This window comes from Heterodontus francisci, chromosome 26, assembly GCF_036365525.1.
Source record: "Heterodontus francisci isolate sHetFra1 chromosome 26, sHetFra1.hap1, whole genome shotgun sequence".
In the NCBI taxonomy this organism is placed as follows: Eukaryota; Metazoa; Chordata; class Chondrichthyes; order Heterodontiformes; family Heterodontidae; genus Heterodontus; species Heterodontus francisci.
In genome coordinates this window covers 66,800,419-66,819,291 of record NC_090396.1, presented here as the reverse complement: position 1 = coordinate 66,819,291, position 18,873 = coordinate 66,800,419, and the positions used below count along the sequence as shown (strand labels likewise).

General features: G+C 43.0%; 1 protein-coding gene across 1 annotated transcript in view; it reads left to right on the top strand.

The window, feature by feature from the left end:
* The window catches only part of smurf2 (SMAD specific E3 ubiquitin protein ligase 2), a 323,106-nt gene that overhangs the window by 300,293 nt on the left and 3,940 nt on the right, over positions 1–18,873 (top strand). Inside the window, exons 15-19 of the mRNA XM_068058473.1 lie at positions 6,765–6,943; positions 12,131–12,268; positions 13,722–13,842; positions 15,864–16,065; positions 16,341–16,416. Of these exons, the coding sequence (XP_067914574.1) occupies positions 6,765–6,943; positions 12,131–12,268; positions 13,722–13,842; positions 15,864–16,065; positions 16,341–16,416 (716 nt within the window). The remainder of the gene's footprint in view (positions 1–6,764; positions 6,944–12,130; positions 12,269–13,721; positions 13,843–15,863; positions 16,066–16,340; positions 16,417–18,873) is intronic.

The following is an 18,873-nucleotide window of genomic DNA, read 5'->3' as shown; positions in this document are numbered from 1 at the left end:
AAGGTACCTGGACATGCACCTGAAGTGCTGTAGCCGGCAAGGCCATGGACCAGGTGCTGGAAAGTGGGATTAGATTGGGCGGCTAGTTTTTTCGGTTGGTGCGGACACGTTGGGCTGAATGGCCTCCTGCGCTGTAATTTTTCTATAGTTCTAATGTAAACTTTAATGCACAAGAAACCTGTTTTTTCCTTTTCTGCTTTTCAATTATTATTACCCCACTTACAATTGCATGTCGTCGACTTTGGGTTATCCCTGACGGGCCCCCAATTATATGTTATGACCAAGCTGGGAGAAGTGCACTGTCTTTTCTAGTTCCACTTGTCCACATTTCACAACATATATTTAAATGTTTACCCCGTTACTAATACAGTTAATCATATACTCTTTATCTCTGAATAAAAAACACCAACCAAGTTTCTTCAGAAAACAACAAAACCGTCAGTTTATTATAAAACAAGACGTATTCAGTAACAAAGAAAAGCATCAACACACAGATTGAAATATGAAAACTCCCTTTTTAAATACCCACCCACCCACACACACAAACACACACACACCAGTTAACTGAAAAATAGAGATTTTCTCTGCAGAGCTCTTTTACGAAACAAAAAAAACTAAAAAAAATTAAGACTTTGGCCAAATACTTGTTAATTCTTGAAGAAAAAGGAGAGGATATAGTAGGATGTCAGTTGTCCCTTTTGGTCTGACATTCGGGTATACAGAGACAGATCACTGGGATCTTTTCTGGAGTAGTTCGTTTTAGAGATGTCAAGTAATAGTCTGGTAGGCTTTCCAGGAGAAATGTGGCATCAGGGGTTTCAGTTATCCCACTCTGGATTCGCAGGTTTTTCAAAGAGGTAGAGAAAGGGGATCTGACACATTGGATTTCTCCGGATCTCTTAGAGAGGTGCAGGAAAGATGAACTGGGTGTTTCTCCATTGGCAGGTTGATCTCCAACGGCTTTTCAACAGAGTCCACACCCCAACTAGAAATTCAAAGCTATATCTCAGAAGCGAAACCGATTCCTCCCTCCATAAATCTTGACATGTCACTTCTCTGTAAACATCTCCCCTGAGTCACCGAGGTTTCTGTGGTTTATTGAGCTTAAGGCATGTGATTTCCAGTAAAGGTTGTTTTCAAACAAGAGCTCTGTGACCCTTGTAACAAAAAAAATCCATGGAGTCTTTTCAGTTTTCCCAAATAAACCAATGTCCATAATTCTAACACACAAATCCTCAAAAAATATTTTTAAAAATAGAAGCACTTGCATAACAGTTTATACCAGCAGTAGAAATCTACCTGTACAGGAAGTTCGAGAGAGTATTGTCACATTTCAAAGTATCAAAAGGATAGAAAATGAAATAAAGGTAATTATTTCATGCTGTTTTGTTCTGATGTGCAGTTTGAAATTTATGGTCATAGTTAATAGAGCACAGAAACAGGCCCTTTGGCCCATCGAGTCCATGCCAGCCGTCAAGCACCTATCTATTCTAATCCCATTTTCCAGCACTTGGCACGTAGCCTTGTATGCTGTGGCGTTTCAAGTGCTCATCTAAATACTACTTAAATGTTGTGAGGGTTCCTGCCTCTACCACCCCTTCAGGCAGTGTGTTCCAGATTCCAGCCACCCTCTGGGTGAAAATATTTTTCCTCATCCCCTCTAAACCTCCTGCCCCTTACCTTAAATCTATGCCCCCTGGTTACTGACCCTTCCACGAAGGGGAAAAGTTTCTTCCTATCTATGCCCCTCATAATTTTATACACCTCAATCAGGTCCCCCCTCAGCCTTCTCTGCTCTAAGGAAAACAAACCTAGTCTATCCAGTCTTATCTTCATAGCTGAAATGCTCCAGTCCAGACAGCACCCTGATGAATCTCCTCTGCACCCTTTCCAGTGCAATCAAATCCTTCCTATAGTGTAGTGACCAGAACTGTACACAGTACTCCAGCTGTGGCCTAACTAGCGTTTTATACAGCTCCATCATGACTTCCCTGCTCTCATATTCTGTGCCTCGGCTAAGAAAGGCAGTATCCCAAATGCCTTCCTAACCACCTTATCTACTTGTGCTGCTGCCTTCAGTGATCTATGGACAAGTACACCAAGGTCCCTCTGGCCCTCTGTGCTTCCTGGGATCCTACCATCCATTGTATGTTCCCTTGCCTTGTTAGTCCTCCCAAAATGCATCACCACACACTTCTCAGGATTATATTCCATTTGCCACTGCTCCACCCATCTTTACCAGCCCATTTATATTGTCTTCCTATCCTCAGCACTATTTATGACACCAATTTTTGTGTTGTCTGTGAACTTACTGATCATATCTCTTATATTCACGTCTAAATCATTAATGTACACTACAAACAGCAAGGGTCCCAGCACCGATCGCTGCGGTACACCACTGGTCACAGGCTTCCAATCACAAAAACAACCCTCATCACCCTCTGTCTCCTGCCACTAAGCCAATTTTGGATCCAAATTGCCCTGGATCCCATGGGCTCTTACCTTCTTAACCAATCTCCTATGCGGAACCTTATCAAAAGTCTTACTGAAGTCCATGTAAACTACATCAACTGCTTTACCCTAATCTATGCATCTAGTTAGCTCCTCGGAAAATTCAATCAAGTTTGTTGGACACGATCTCCCCCTGACAAAGCCATGCTGACTATCCTTGATTAATCCCTGCCTCTCCAAATGGACATTAATCCTGTCCCTCAGAATGTTTTCCAATAGTTTCCCTACCACTGATGTTAGACTCACTGGTTGTAATTACCTGGTTGTTCCTGCTAACTTTCTTGAATAATGGTACCACATTCACTGTCCGCCAGTCCTCTGGCACCTCTCCTATGGCCAGAGAGGATTTGAAAATTTGGGTTAGAGCCCCTCCTATCACTTCCCTTGCCGCACATAACAGCCTGGGCCGGGGATTTATTCACTTTTAAGCCCACTAAAACTGCTAGTACCTCCTCTTTCAATGCTAATTTGTTCAAATATATCACAATCCCCCTCCCTGATCTCTACCCCTACATCGTCCTTCTCCATACTGAACACAGGTGAAAAGTAATCATTTAAAACCTCACCTACGTCCTCCGGCTCCACCCACACATTGCCACTTTGGTGCCTAATGGCCCCTACTCTTTCCCTGGTTATCCCTTTGCCCTTCATATATAAAATGCCTTGGGATTTTCCTTTCTCTTGCCTGCCAGTGTTTTTTCGTGCCCCCTCTTTGCTCTCCTAATTACTTTTTTTTAAGTACCCCTGTACACCTCTTACAATCCTCTAGGGCCTCCACTGTTTTCAGCGCTCTGAATCTGCCATAAGCCGCCTTTTTCCTTATCCAATCCGTTATATCCCTTAACATCCAGGGTTCCCTGGACTTGTTGGTCCTACCCTTCACCTTTACGGGAACATGTTGGCCCTGAACACTCACTATTTCCTTTTTGAATGACTCCCACTGGTCTGATGTAGAAGTAGCTGCTGCCAGTCAACTTTGGCCAGATCCTGTTTTATCATATTGAGATCCGCTTTCCCCCAATTCAGTACCTTTATAGGCACCTTCCAATCAGCAACCATCTCTCGCCAAACAGTAGTTAAGCTCTTATTAAACTCTGAAGGAGCTTGACAGGGTAGAGTCCAAGAGGTTTCCCCTGGCTGGGGAATCTAGAACATGGAGGCGTAGTCTCAGGATAAGGGGTTGATCATTAGATGAGGAGAAACTTCTTCAATCAGGGTTGTGAATCTTTGGAGGGTTGTGGATGCTCCATCATTGAATATATTCAAGGCTGAGATAGACAGATCTCGGAGGATATGGGAAGCAGGCAGGAAATTAGAGTTTAGGCAGAAGATCAGCCATGATCCTAATGAATGGCAGAGCAGGCTCGAAGGGCCCCTATGGTCTACTCCTGCTCCTATTTCCTATGTTATGTTCTCTGGCTGTTTAGTTGAAGTGGTTAGATTCTGATCTTGTAGCAACATGCCTCTTTAAACGCAGGTCTGTCATAGCAGCAGAATAATACAGTGTGAGGAAAGAAAGACTTGCATTTATATAGTGCCTTTCATGACCACAGGACATCTGAGTGCTTTACAGCCAATGAAGTACTTTTGAAGTATGGTCACTGTTTTAATGTAGAAAATATGGCAGTCAATTTGTATATACAGCAAGGTTAAACAAACAGCAATGAAATAAATGATCTGTTTTTTAGTGATGTTGGTTGAGGGATAAATATTGACCAGGGCACAGGGGCGAACTCATTTGTTCTTCCTCAAAATAGTGCTGTGCGATCTTTTACAGTTTATCTGCGAAGGCAAATAGGATCATCTGAAAGATGGCACCTCCGACAATGCAGAAGTCCCTCACTACCTACCGCACTGGCGTTAGGGCTTGGCCACAGCTGGCACTTAATTTACCTCTTAATGTCATTACGAAACAGTGTCGCGCCCTGAGCAATGTGACAGGAGATCTGGTACTAATCAAATTTAAACTATTGCTGTTTTAATCCTGATTGTTGTACAGTGGAAATGTCCATATGCTTTTCTCTCATTTTTCCCTTGGTCCCTGTATATTTCACATTCAGTAATGCAAGTGGAAGCAGGTTGTGATCACATTTTCTGCAGCATCCCCTCTCTGGTGATGACATGAATGTGGAATTATAAGCAGCAGTGTCAATCCATAGGTTGCTGAAAAGGGGATGTAGTGTAAAATACCTGCTCTCCTATGGCCTCCGAAGCATATACCACCAATGATATAGGGTTTAAAAATATGCAGATGTCTCATTTTATATAATCTATAAAGAAAGCAATGACTTCATTTCAGAAGTAATTCAATGCCTGTAGTTGAGATACTCTAAATAAAAGTTTTCTTTTCTCTTTCATTTTTCTTAATGTGTGTCTCTTTTGTCTGTGTGCTTGCCTCTCTTTTTTGCTTTGTCTTTTTCCTTCTCCCTCCCACTTTGTCTTCCCCCACCTTTTCACCCACTCTTTCTTTTAAAGCAGTCCTATCCCTTTTGCTTTGGTATTTCAATTCTAACCTGAACAGAGATTGGTGTCATTGTGCACCTTGCAAAATGACATTCTGATTTGAGTGAGTTCATGTAAGTTACTATATTTTGGGTAAGTTTACAGTACTAAAATTGAAGTGGTGCAGCATATAGTTGTAACTCTTTACTGTATCTGAATGGTTAATTTATAATCTTGAGTTTTAAAAATTGAAGTTTCTGTTCATCTTAACTGTTCATTTGTTGAATTATATTTTTATAGCCAGCCTAAAATCTAAGCCCCGAAGTTGGAGGAGAACTATGCATGCTTGAAAGTATATCTTTATATTGGTGCACGCTGAGAGTAATTCTCATTTTATTGCGGTAGCTGGTTAATAAAGCTAATGTTTCTTTTTCCATGGTTGGTTATTATAATCCCATATCACACATGTAGAGTAGCATATAAAAAAAATGAGTTGTTTTAGGAAATATGGGGTAATAAGAGACTACATTCAATCAAAAAAATCTGCATCGAACAAGAACAGATTTGTATGTGCATATGAGTGAGCAACAGTTTAAACCAAAATTTGTATGGGTCAACCTAGTGGACCACTGATAGGATGCAAATTTGCTCGAGCTTCTCCACTGAGGTTGGCTCGGGAATGACAGGGAACCTAAAAAAGAGGGAAATGTTTTTAAAAACACAGTGGGGGGTAGTGAGCACATTTTTGAACTGATATGAAATCAGTTAATTGAACAATTTTCATTAGTTATGAAAGTTTACTTTAAACCTTCCTCGAACTTGGTACCAGTTCAGTTTTCAAAACCCCTTAATGCTGCATTCGGCTTGAGGTATTTTGCCCAAAATTGAATGGAGTTTCCCAGTAAGTTCATGTATTGAAAGATATTGAATTACTTAACCGATGTGCTGGTCTTCGATTTACGGATTAAACCCACAAGATTCATGGTAGCTGTTTGTGATACTAGCCCTTTGAGATTTCCACTTGCAACCCCAGAGAAAAAATAGGCTGTTTTTATGCTTTGAATTTCAGTTCCAACGGCACCAAATAATCCTTGTCATTTACATTAGACATTTGCAGAAAGAAAAGTTGGCAACATTGATAAAGGTAGTATGTCTGGGCCTCATCCTTCACATCTAAAGGTCACATTGCCAGAGTTTTTAATGTCGTAGGCTTTGGATAGCATTTTAAGTCGTCACCTCAACCAGGATAACACCATTTTAACCTTTAAAATTAAATTTATATTTTTGTATTTTACACTGCAATAATTTTTTAAAATGAGAGTAGAGAGGTCTGCAGAGAGACAAGAATTGTTCTTTAATCTTTGACTTTTAAATGTCTTTTAGTTTCTAAAGTATGAACATGTTTTGTGCCTTGCAACATCTGCAAAGTTATTTCTTTTGCATTTCGAACTGAGCCTTATTAAATAGTTAGAATGTACAGATGGCTTTTTGAGTGGGAAAAAAGTACTTTGTAAATGAAAGATTCTTGTTGAAATCTGAGAATGGAGCTTAGTGTAGGAAGTAATGCAATGGGACAGATGCTTCTTGGAAAATAGGATGGGGCAAAGGCCTACCTACATTCTTAATACGAACTCTGAAGCCAGCACTTCATTTTTAAACAGTTAAATTGCCAAAGAAAGTGATTAAGACATAACTTTATTCTTTTTTGATATAATTTATTAGCAATTAAAAATCTCAACAAAATTTTAACTGAGGACAAATTATTGATGAATAGCATATAACTGTTTTCTTTTCACTTTCCTTCAAACTAGGAGCACTTGTCTTATTTCCATTTTGTTGGTCGGATTATGGGGATGGCAGTGTTTCATGGACACTACATCGATGGGGGCTTCACTCTTCCCTTCTATAAGCAGCTGCTGGGAAAGTCGATCACACTGGACGACATGGAGTCTGTGGACCCAGATCTGCACAACAGCTTAGTTTGGATCCTGTATGTACACTGCTACATTACCCCTGATACTGCTTAACTTTATCCACGTGGAGAACAATTTCAATAATTCCATGTTAGACTTCATAAGGAAAAGTTAAATCAAAACAACTCGAAGTGGGGTGGGGTCGAGATCGTTTTTAGGCTCAGTCTCAGCAATCTGCACACAGGCAAAGCTGAATGTTTTGAAAGCTGTGGATTTACGCACATCCTCTTCATCTCGAGAGCTGATGGAGCAGTTGTGGAAATAAATGTGGGTTTGTGAATGCCACTTTGAATATTCCCTGTACAATGGGTGTATGCATTAGGATGATGTGATAATGAAGTATTTTTATCTGTGAGATATTGGCTTCTTTAACTTTGTTATGGCGCAAATCCATTGTCTCTCGAGATAAGGAGGCCCAAAAGAAAGAAAAGAAATAAGAAGTTAAACCCAGTTTCATTCACCAAAATCATGGGCCAGCTTAACTTGGTGCAGTGGAAACGACAACTGCGAACCCAGCTGTCAACCCTGCAAAGTCTTCCTTATGAACATCTGGGGGCTTATGCCAAAGTTGGGAGAGCTGTCCCACAGCCTAGTCAAACAACAGTCTGACATAGTCATACTCATCAAATCATACCTTACAGACAATGTCCCAGAGTCCACCATCACCATCCCTGGCTATGTCCTGTTCCACTGGCAGGACAGACCCAGCAGAGGTGGTGGCACAGTGGTATACAGTCGGGAGGGAGTTGCCCTGGGAGTCCTCAACATCGACTCTGGACCCCATGAAGTCTCATGGCATCAGGTCTGATATGGACAAGGAAACCTCCTACTGATTACCACCTACTGCCCCCCCCTCCCCCCATCAGCTGATGAATCAGTACCCTTCCATGTTGAACAGCACTTGTAGGAAGCACTGAGGGTAGTAAGGGCGCAGAATGTACTGTGATGGGGAATTTCAATGTCCATCACCAAGAGTGGCTCGGTAGCACCACTACTGACAGCTGGCCGAGTCCTAAAGGACATAGCTGCTAGACTGGGTCTGCGGCAGGTAGTGAGGGAATCAACAAGAGGGAAAAGTATACTTGACCTCGTCCTCACCAATCTGGCACAGATGTATCTGTCCATGACAGTATTGGTAGGAGTGACCACCGCACAGTCCTTGTGCAGACAAAGTCCTGTCTTTGCATTGAGGAAACCCTTCATCGTGTTGTGTGCCACTACCACCGTGCTAGATGGGATAGATTTCGAACAGATCTAGCAATGCAAACCTGGGCATCCATGAGGCTCTGTGCAAAATTGTACTCAAACACAATCTGTAACCTCATGGCCCGGCATATCCCCCACTCGACCATTACCATCAAGTTGGGGGACCAACCCTGGTTCAAAAAAGAGTGCAGGAGGGCATGCCAGGAGCAGCACCAGGCATACCTCAAAATGAGGTATCAACCTGGTGAAGCTACAACCCAGGACTACTTGCGTGCCAGACAGCGTAAGTAGCATGCAATAGACAGAGCTAAGCAATCCCATAACCAACGGATCAGATCTAAGCTCTGCTGTCCTGCCACATCCAGTCGTGAATGGTGGTGGACAACTAACTGGAGGAAGTGGCTCCACAAATATCCCCATCCTCAATGATGGGGAAGCCCAGCACATCAGTGCAAAAGATATGGCTGAAGCATTTGCAACAATATTCAGCCAGAAGTGCCGAGTTGATGATCCATCTCTGCCTCCTCCTGAAGTCCCCAGCATCACAGATGCCATTCTTCAGCCAATTCGATTCACTCCACATGATATCATAAAACGACTGAAGGCACTGAATACTGCAAAGGCTTTGGGCCCTGACAACATTCCAACAATAGTACTGAAGACCTGTGCTCCAGAACAGGGGCGGCACAGTGGCGCAGTGGTTAGCACCGCAGCCTCACAGCTCCAGGGACCCGGGTTCGATTCCGGGTACTGCCTGTGTGGAGTTTGCAAGTTCTCCCTGTGTCTGCGTGGGTTTTCTCCGGGTGCTCCGGTTTCCTCCCACAAGCCAAAAGACTTGCAGGTTGATAGGTAAATTGGCCATTATAAATTGTCACTAGTATAGGTAGGTGGTAGGGAAATATAGGGACAGGTGGGGATGTTTGGTAGGAATATGGGATTAGTGTAGGATTAGTATAAATGGGTGGTTGATGTTCGGCACAGACTTGGTGGGCCGAAGGGCCTGTTTCAGTGCTGTATCTCTAATCATAATCAACTTGCCATGCCCCTAGCCAAGTTGTTGCAGTACAGCTACAACACTGGCATCTACCCTGCAATGTGGAAAATTGCCCTGGTATGTCCTGTACACAAAAAGCAGGACAGGTTCAACGCGGCCAATTACCGCCCCATCAGTCTACTGTCAATCATCAGTAAAGTGATGGAAGGTGACATTTACAGTGCTATCAAGCAGTGCCTGCTTAGCAATAACGTACTCAGTGTTGCTCAGTTTTGGTTCCGCCAGCTCCTGACCTGATTACTACCGTGGTTCAAACATGGACAAAAGAGCTGAACTCTAGAGGTGAGGTAAAAGTGACTGCCCTGGATATCAAGACAGCATTTGACCGAGTATGGCATCAAGGAGCCCTAGCAAAACTGAAGTCAATGGTAATCGGGAAAAACACTCTGCTAGCTGGAGCAAAGGAAGATGGTTATGGTTGTTGGAGGTCAATCATCTCAGCTGCAGGACATCACTGCAGAAGTTCCTCAGGATAGTCTCCTAAGCCCAACCATCTTCAGCTGCTTCATCAATGACCTTCCTTCAATCATAAGGTCGGAAGTGGGGATGTTCGCTGATGATTGCACAATGTTCAGCACCATTCGCGACTCCTCAGATACTGAAGCAGTCCGTATAGAAATGCAGCAAGACCTGGACAATATCCAGGCTTGGGCTGATAAGTGGCAAGTAACATTCGCACTACACAAGTGCCAGGCAATGACCATCTCCAACAAGAGAGAATCTAACCATCTTCCCTTGACATTCAATGGCATTATGATCGCTCAATCCCCCACTATTAACAACTGCGGGTTACCATTGACCAGAAACTGAACTGGAGTAGCCATATAAATACCGTGGCTACAAGAGCAGGTCAGAGGCTAGGAATCCTGTGGCGCGTAACTCACTACCTGACTCCCCAAAGCCTGTCCACCATCTACAAGGCAGAAGTCAGGAGTGTGTGCAGCTCTAACAACACTCTAGAAGCTTGACACCATCCAGAACAAAGCAGCCCGCTTGATTGGCACCCCATCCACAAAACTTTACTCCCTTTGCCACTGATGCACATTGGCAGCAGTGTGTACCATCTACAAGATGCACTGCAGCAGCGCACCTAGGCTCCTTAGACAGCACCTTCCAAACCCGTGACCTCTACCACCTAGAAGGACAAGGGAAGCAGATGCATGGGAACGCCACCTGCAAGTTCCCCTCCAAGCCACACACCATCCTGACTTTGAACTATATTGTCGTTCCTTCACTGTCACTGGGTCAAAATCCTGGAACTCCCTTCCTAACAGTATTGTAGGTGTACTAACCCCACATGGACTGCAGCAGTTCAAGAAGGCAGCTCACCATCACCACGTCAAGGGCAATTAGGGATGGGCAATAAATGCTGGCTTAGCCAGCCACGCCCTCATCCCAGGAATGAATAAAAAAAACTGTTGTAACAATTAGTCTTGTTGAGTAATCCTCCAAGGGAGGAACAAAGTAACTCTATTCAAATGCAAACCTCTTGCGAGATTTGTTTGCCTATATATTTTTGATTGGCAGCACTGTTTGCATTATGGCTATTTAAATTCACTGTGTTGAAGATAATTATCACCTTTTTTTAAATAGGGAATATAACAAATCTTTGAAGGTATTCAGGCCAGATAGCATCCATAGTTGACAGAAGCAGAATAAAGAACCTTTACCTATGAAAATGTCCAGTCACTTATTTTGGCGTAGTAGTTTCCTTTTACTACATGGAAGTAGCTAAACCCAACTGCCTTAAAAAAAAATGTTGTGTTACTACTACTGTTTGCTTGTTCTGTTAGTGATTAATAAATTTGGCAGTTAAAGTCCAAGACCAAAGCTGGTATAATATACTGCCTTCTTGCAAAGTCCAGGAAGAGCTTTTGAAGGCATCAAATAAAGCTAGTGGCTGAAACAGTATGGAAAGGGTTCTCTGCTCATTACCTGGCCATGCTACAAGTTGTATCCAGATATTGGGGGAAGTGAATACCCTCGCTGGGACATGAAGAGCAGCGATTACCTATGGAAGTGGTCTGAAACATAGTAGCAACAAAGATCTAGAATTAAAAAAGGGTAAAGGAAACCCAAAAACTGAAGATACTTTCCGATTATGTATAGAATTCTAACTTATTTTGTCATATTCTATTCTGTATATTTAGCATATTCTGAATTACTGAATCACAAAGCAAATAGTTTTTCATAATCGTTCCAACACTGATTATATTTGGAGGGAACAAATGTAACAATGCGAAACACATTTTATCATTGTTATAACATTTAAATTTTTATTTTTTAATTAAAAATTTTCTATATAACCTTTAAATTGTCGTATTTTCAAAATACATTATTGTCTTTGCCATTCAATAGTGCAAAATAAAGAGGTATAGCATTGGAGCATATTTTCTATTGTAGCAGGATTTGAAATCTTTAGAAGTCTGCCAGTTTAACCCTCTATGCTTTAGTGAGTAGGAATGACATCTCTACCTTGGGACGAATAGCATTTTTGGGGGGGAAATCTGGCATGTTGCATAATCACTTTCTAAACGCTGCAAAAACTTTGAGTTTCTATATAAATTTTCAAAATTGTAAAATGAGCAATATTGATGACATTTGTGCTTGAATGTTTGAACAATATTTACTCTGTGACATTCTATGAGCATGAAAGCATTTTGAAAAAATAGTTTCCTGGAACAAAATTTGCCACAAATCTTATTCACCATCAGGTCACATTTGTGTTCTCATTCTGACTGATGATATTTGGAGAGAGCTGTTAGCAAGACCCATACTATTTACTGTGTGTTAGCTATACAGAACAGTGTGATATATTTTTCTTCTGTTGTCTGAAAATTTTAATCATCTTCAACCGATAACATGCAACATGTACTGGACAAAAAGTAGGTATCTTTTGGAAGGAGAATAGTTGTGAGCAGAGTTTTATTTTTCTCCCATGCAGGGAAAATGACATCACAGGTGTCTTAGACCACACGTTCTGTGTAGAGCACAATGCCTATGGGGAAATCATTCAACATGAACTGAAGCCAAATGGGAAAAGCATCCCTGTAACTGAGGAGACCAAGAAAGAATATGTTCGGTAAGAGAGAGCACAGTCTTCAGTTTATTATTGTTTTGTGGTGCTACTTCGTGAAACTTTTATCCAATGAGCAAAACAGTCAGCAACAAAATAGCCTGGTAAGGGATTGGATTTCTTGGTGCAAATTTGCATGGTTAAATGCATGCAACAGTTTAGCTCTATTGTAAGATAATGTAAACACCCTATCTATATCAGGAAAACTGCTTTCTCCCATGTGTGCTTGATTAGAGCTACATCAGTCAGTACTATGGGTTGACTGCCTGGGGGTTTTCACTGAGCCAACAAGCATCCAATCTATATTGAAATATTTATTCGCCACCATTATTTCTGGTCTGGACCATTTTTGTAGGTTTTTTGGTCATACTGTATGATGTTGAAACAGCATGAATATGCAGGGGTTTTTTAAAAATTCTGGATGGAGTAACTATTTTATTAGCCCAAAACTACTGAACAGCTAAAACACTATGCTATGTAATAATCCTTGAACACTTTACCTGTGCTCAACCTCTCACCCGTTTCTTCATATATCTCCTTTTTAATCTTAACTTAATTATTATTCTTGTTTCCTAACCTTTTTCAAGTTTTTTGCATTTTAAACTCTTGAATTTGTGTTGTTTTGCTAATTTTCTCCTGTCCTGCAGGCAACTCATGTTGGGTACGGTTCCACAGGTGCCAGTTTATGTTTGGTTAATACTGAGTGCCTGTTGTTTTTGTGAGCCAAGATGGTGATTGTTGGAAAGTTATTTGAGTACAGGAAGCATAGTAAGATAGGAATTTCTAGACAAAAGATAAAGATCCATCTAGTTTGTCTTCTATCACATCCTGGTAGCATAATACAACGATCATGGAGTTATTGACTAATCCTAGCAATCGATTTCTATCAAGTAGTCTACAACAGACTCAAATATGAGATGGGGAACATATTCAGTGCTGGTTTGGGAACCATAGGTCTGAAGTCATCTGTTCCTTCCAAGCATGCTACACTTAACATATGTCATGTGTCAAATCACAGTCATGCCTGTCCAAATGAGTGGACTTTCCAGCAGGGATCACTTGCTTGTGATCAGGAGCAGGAATCTGCTCCCCATTACAGGCCTGCTGCAGCCAATTCTAGTCTCCTTCCTGCTCTCTTACTAAGATCAGTTAACTCAGCTCTGTTCAGGACTCAAATCCCAGCTACACATTCGCTTTACCAACTGATTAGGCTGGGAAGCTAACCTTTTACTCAATTTTCAACCTATCAAATGATAGATACCCAAAGGCTGCTGAGGTTGCAGCAAAGACCCATTTTCTTGCACTGAACGGAAAGGAGATGTCAACAGTTGAGCGAGCCTATCAGTAATTCAGACAAGAGGAGTCCAACCTGATGGATTAACCTTTCTGTGACTTGCAATGGTATCAGCATCACAGAGTCCGTATGAAACACACTGACTCAAGGAAATGTTTCTTGTAGGCTGTATGTGAACTGGCGATTTCTGCGAGGTATCGAGGCCCAGTTTCTGGCTCTGCAGAAAGGATTCAATGAGGTGATCCCACAACATCTGCTGAAAACATTTGATGAGAAGGAGTTGGAGGTGAGTACTCTGTTTTGACTCACTTCAGTGCTAGTGTTTCAGACATACCTACCTGTTACATTGTCCTTGGGGTCACTCAATCTCCGACTTGAGCAAGAAAATGGTAACCGCTGTTATAAACAGTGAACTCTTTTGCATTGCCCGTATTGTATAGGGTAAATGTAGATTACAGGTGGATCCAGGCTTCTCCAGATTGCAAGTGCGTGCATCACTACTGCATGGTGATTCTGAAGGAACTAACCTGCACTTGGACAAGTCTGTGATGTCACCCACCCTCAGTGGACACTTGATATTTGTGCATTCATCCTCCGCCACCTCCACTTTGTAGCTTTAAATAAAATGAACTGGAGTGAAGATCTGAAGATTTAAAAAGAACCTCAAATTTAAATTGTTTTTAAAGTACAGTATTGGAGGCATCCTGATTGCTAAGACTTAAGTCATTGGTCCAGGAAGGGCCCAGGTTCAATCTCTGGCCAGTGCTGAGTTAGTTAATCTCAGGTGAACAGCCATAGAGCTGCAACAGTTGAGTTGGGGAAATTGACCGGGGTTCTTAAGAAATAGGATTTTAAGCCATTCAGAATCGTGCCTGATCTTTGACCTCAATTCTACTTTTTTTATTCGTTCATGGGATTGGGCGTTGCTGGCAAGGCCAGCATTTATTGCCATCCCTAACTGCTCTTGAGAAGTTGGTAGTGAGCTGCCTTCTTGAATCGCTGCAGTCCTTGGATTGTAGGTACACCGACAGTGCTGTTAGGAAGGGAGTTCCAGGATTTTGACCCCATGACAGTGAAGTAATGGTGATATAGTTCCAAGTCAGCATTTCCAGTGCCTAGGTCAATGTTGGGTGGTCTGTTGGGTTTCAGAGGGCACTTAAGAGTCACATAGATAAAGACGGCAGATTTCCTTCCCTAAAGGACATTAGTGAACCAGATGGGCTTTTACAACAATCGACTGGTCATGGTCACCACTAAACTAGTTATTAATTCCAGGTTTATGAATTGAATTCAAATTTCACCATCTGCCATGGTGGGATTCGAACCCATGTTCCCAGAGCATTAGCCTAGACCTGTGGATTACTAGTCCAGTGACATTGCCACGATGCCACCACCTCACCTGAGATCAACTAGGCACTTTCCTGCCTGATGCCCATAGCATTCAAAAATCTATCATTCTCAACCTTGAATATACTCAAAGACTGAGCATTCACAACCCTCTGAGTGAAGGAATTACTCCTCATCTGAGTCCTAAATGGCTAACCCCTTAACCTGAGACTATAGCCTCTAGTTCTAGACATTCCAGCTGGGGGAAACAGCTTCTTGAGCGTACCAGAGGGCAGCTTTTGGCTATGAAACAATGTTTCACTGAGAGAGTTGGCACGCGAAGGAAGGGAAGGAATAAAATTGGAGGGAAGAAAAATGCAATATTGGGTTCAAGGGAAAGATCCGAAAGAAAGAAAGACTTCCATTTATATAGCCCCTTTCACAGCCTCAGGACATCTTAAAGCCTTTTACAGCCAAAAAAAAGGCCAATTTAACGAATAAAGAAAATGGAATATCAAAAGCTAAAATAACATTAGGAAAACTGAATATAGTCCTGTGGAATAGTTCAAACCATCATAAAGTCCTTGTTTTGTTAAAGTTGTAAAACATTTGTAGTACATGAACAATTTGGGTGAGGCTAGCAGTATTAAAGTAGGTTCATTGGACTCAAAAAAAAAAAAAAAAAAAACCTCAAGATGTAGTTACAGCAGTTAGCTTACATTAATTAGGTAAGTCATGGTCTGGAGAGGGTAAAGCTGTATCCATATGTTAATTTGGCTTGTTTCATAGAAAGATAGAAAATAGGAGCAGGTGTAGGCCATTCGGCCCTTCGGGCCTGCTCTGTCATTCAAAAAAGATCATGGCTGATCGTCTAATTCAGTACCCTGTTCCCGCTTTCTCCCCATATTCCTTGATCCCTTTGGCATTAAGAAATATATCTATCTCCTTCTTGAATATATGATTCATGTTGATTGTTCCCAGCTAATTATCTGTGGACTTGGCAAGATTGATATCAACGACTGGAAATCGAACACTAGGTTAAAACACTGTACGCCGGATAGCAATATTGTTAAGTGGTTCTGGAAGGCAGTGGAGTCTTTTGATGAGGAAAGGCGAGCCCGATTGCTCCAGTTTGTGACAGGATCTTCTCGAGTGCCTCTGCAGGGTTTTAAAGCATTACAAGGTGAGTGTGGATTTGTGACCGTGTACGAGCTATGCGCAGTGCAATATAACAAACAAAAACATCAGCTTGATCACTTCTCTGTACCTGTACCAGAGGGGACAGGAGAGAGAAATTTAATCAGCTTCTTAACGTTACTTTGGGGTGAGAGGAGGCAGCAGTTTGCAAGGCACGCTAACTTGCGAATTAAAATACATGTGAAACTAGCAAAGCTTTTGCTAAGATTACAACCCATTTTCGGTTTATTTATATTTAAAACTGTCTTCATGTTACTGCAGGTGCAGCAGGCCCAAGGCTCTTCACCATTCACCAGATCGATGCCAGCACTAACAATCTCCCCAAAGCACATACCTGGTAGGAGATTGCACTTTCTTTCTGTTCTCCGTTTCTGTTCACTTTTCAATTAATAATACTGTTGTCTTCAAGAACCATCTGGTTCACTAATGTCCTTTAGGGAAGGAAATCTGCTGTCCTTGCCTGATCTGGCCTACATGTGACTCCAGACTCTCAGCAATGTGGTTTAGAGGCCTGCTTTAGATCGTGAAAAAGAACCCGACCGAACCACAGTGGACCTGAGCCCGACCCGGCCCGAGTCCCTCCGGTTTTGCCCCGACCCGAGCCCAACCCAGCCATCCCTTTAGTTACCTCCTGACAGCGAACCTGCAGGAAACTGCAGCGCGTGCACGATGACATCATAGTGACGTCACTCGCTCACTGCGCAGACTCAGTTTCATCCTTGACTCCCAGCTCAGGTAAGTTTTTATTTTTTATTTTTAATACTTACCAGCAGAGCATTTACTGTGTGTGTCCAGACCGACTCGACCTGGACCCGAAAGCCGGCCCCAGAAGATGGGCCCAACCCGACCTGAACCTGACACATCGTCGGGTTCAGGTTGGGTAGCAGGTCTCTAATGTGGTTGACTCGTACATGCCCTCTGAAATCACCTAGCAAGCCACTCAGTTGTATCTAACTGCTACGACGTCAATAAAAAGGAATGAAACCGGACGGACCACCCGGCATCGACCTTGGCACCAGAAACAACAACGGCAAACCCAGCCCTGTAGACCCTGCAAAGTCCTCCTTACTAGCATCTGGGGCCTTGTGCCAAAGTTCGGAGAGCTGTCCCACAGACTAGTCAAGCAACAGCCTGACATAGTCATACTCACCAAATCATACTTTACAGTGTCCCAGACACTGCCATCACTTGTCCCACCGCCAGGACAGACCCAGCAGAGGTGGTGGCACAGTGGTATACAGTAGGGAGGGAATTGCCCTGGGAGTCCTCAACATCGACTCTGGACCCCATGAAGTCTCATGGCACCAGGTCAAACATGGGCAAGGAAACCTCCTGCTCATTACCACCTATTTCCCTCCCTCAGCTGATAAGTCAGTACTCCTCCATATTGAACAGCACTTGGAGGAAGCACTGAGGGTGGCAAGGGCGCAGAATGTACTTTGGGTGGGGAAGTTTAATGTCCATCACCAAGAGTGGCTCGGTAGCACCACTACTGACTGAGCTGGCCAAGTTCTAATGAACATAGCTGCTGTATTGGGTATGCGGCAGGTGGAGGGGGCACCAACAAGATGGAAAAACATACTTGACCTCTTCCTTGCCAAGCTGCCTGCCGCAGATGCATCTGTCCATGACAGTATTGGTAGGAGTGACCACCGCACAGTCCTTTGTGGAGACAAAGTCCTGTCTTCACATTGAGGATACTGTCCATCGTGTTGTGTGCCACTATCACCGTGCTAAATGAGTTAGATTTTGAACAGATACAGCAATGCAAAACTGGGCATCCATGAGGCGCTGTGGGCCATCAGCGGCAGCAGAATTGTGCTCAACCACAATCTGTAACCTCATGGCCCGGCCTATCCCCCCACTGTACCATTACCATCAAGCCAGGAGACCAACCCTGGTTCAATGAAGAGTGCAGGAGGGCATGCCAGGAGTAGCATCAGGCATACCTCAAAATGAAGTGTCAACCTGGTGAAGAGACAACAGAGGACAACTTGCATGCCAAACTGCATAAGCAGCATGCGATAGACAGAAATAAGCGATCGCATAACCAACGGATCAGATCTAAGTTCTGCAGTCCTGCCACATCCAGCTGTGAATGGTGATGGACAATTAAACAACTAACTGGAGGAGGTGGCTCCACAAATATCCCCATCCTCAATGATGGGGGAGCCCAGCACATCAGTGCGAAAGATAAGGCAGAAGCATTTGCTGCAATCTCAGCCAGCAGTGCTGAGTTGATTATCCATCTCTGCCTCCTCCTGAAGTCCCCAGCATCACAGATGCCAGACTTCAGCCAATTCAATTCACTCTGCGTGATATCAAGAAACGACTGAAGGCACTGAATACTGCAAAGGCTATGGTCCCTGACAATATTCCAGCAATAATACTGAAGACCTGTGCTCCAGAACTTGCCGCGCCCCTAGCCAAGCTGTTCCAGTACAGCTACAACACTGGCATGTACCCACCAATGTGGAAAATTGCCCAGGTATGTCCTATACACAAAAAGCAGGACAAGTCCAACCCGGCCAATTACCGCCCCATCAGTCTACTCTCCATCATCAGTAAAGTGATGGAAGATGTCATCAACAATGCCATCAAGCAGCACTTGCTTAGCGATAACCTGCTCAATGACGTTCAGTTTGGGTTCCGCCAGGGCCACTCAGCTCCTGACCTCATTACAGCCTTGGTTCAGGCATGAACAAAAGAGCTGAACTCTAGAGGTGAGGTGAGAGTGACTGCCTTTGACATCAAGGCAGCATTTGACGGAGTATGGCATCAAGGAGCCCGAGCA